The sequence below is a fragment of the Hipposideros armiger genome, unplaced genomic scaffold (assembly GCF_001890085.2).
Source record: "Hipposideros armiger isolate ML-2016 unplaced genomic scaffold, ASM189008v1 scaffold_1584, whole genome shotgun sequence".
In the NCBI taxonomy this organism is placed as follows: domain Eukaryota; kingdom Metazoa; phylum Chordata; class Mammalia; order Chiroptera; family Hipposideridae; genus Hipposideros; species Hipposideros armiger.
This window is the reverse complement of record NW_017732934.1, coordinates 113,633-114,520: the sequence shown is the minus strand read 5'-3', so window position 1 is coordinate 114,520 and position 888 is coordinate 113,633. Positions and strand designations below refer to the sequence as shown.

The 888-nt window shown below is 46.1% G+C and overlaps 1 protein-coding gene across 1 annotated transcript in view; it reads left to right on the top strand.

Annotated features, from left to right (window-relative positions):
• THYN1 (thymocyte nuclear protein 1) overlaps positions 1 to 888 on the top strand; it is an 11,144-nt gene that overhangs the window by 4,154 nt on the left and 6,102 nt on the right. Inside the window, exon 3 of the mRNA XM_019634325.1 lies at positions 646 to 847. Within this exon, the coding sequence (XP_019489870.1) occupies positions 646 to 847 (202 nt within the window). The remainder of the gene's footprint in view (positions 1 to 645; positions 848 to 888) is intronic.

Here is an 888-nt window from a genome sequence, read left to right as displayed (position 1 = left end):
CTCTTCCCGGGCGAGGCAGATCAGTCGCCGGTCACTGGACGGACGCTCACGGCAGCTGCTGGCCACGCACGCTGGCTACTGGCTACACACGGCAGCCCATGGCAACCCACTGCAGCAGGGGGTGCAGCCTACACCGTAGCCGGTGACTCTCAGTATCCCAGCTCCTGTTTGAGCTGTTGTTCAGCATCTTAGCTGTAGAGGGCAGTGTCACTGGCCCTTATATGTGGGATCCAAATTGGGACCCTCTGGTGTCCCAAGCCAGCTCTTAACCAACACGCCACTCTGCCGGCCCTCTAATACATTTTAACGTGGTAAACGAGCGATGCCTTGCAATATGAGTAGTTTGTTTCTGGAACGAATTACGCTTGCAAACCAAGATATTACTGTACTTTGTTAGGACCTTTAATCCTAAACCACAATCACATAAATTATTCCATTGAATGGATAATCCGTCCTGTAAGGATTATCTTGTCCCATTTTTATAGGTTAAGAAATTGAAGTTCTGCAATTAAGTTGCTACTGCTAGTAACTGACAGATCAGGATTTGAATCTATGAGATCTGATTCCAAAATATATGCTCTTCCCACAATGAAACGTTGCCTCTCAACATGCATGACAGCTCTCTTCTTTTTGCTTCTATTGCAGACAGGAAGGGGCCAGCAGGAAAACGTACCAAGACTAAGAACCTAGGTGAGGCATCAACTAAAGTGGAGAACTCTAGCCCTCGGAAGACTTCAACCTCTAAAAATTGTGGGAAGAATCTAAACAGCTACTGGCTGATGAAATCAGAGCCAGAAAGCCGACTAGAGAAAGGTGTAGATGTGAAGGTGAGATCAAGTACCTGTCTGTCTCCAAGCTTTTTTTTTTTTTTTTTCAGTAAGAAATGAA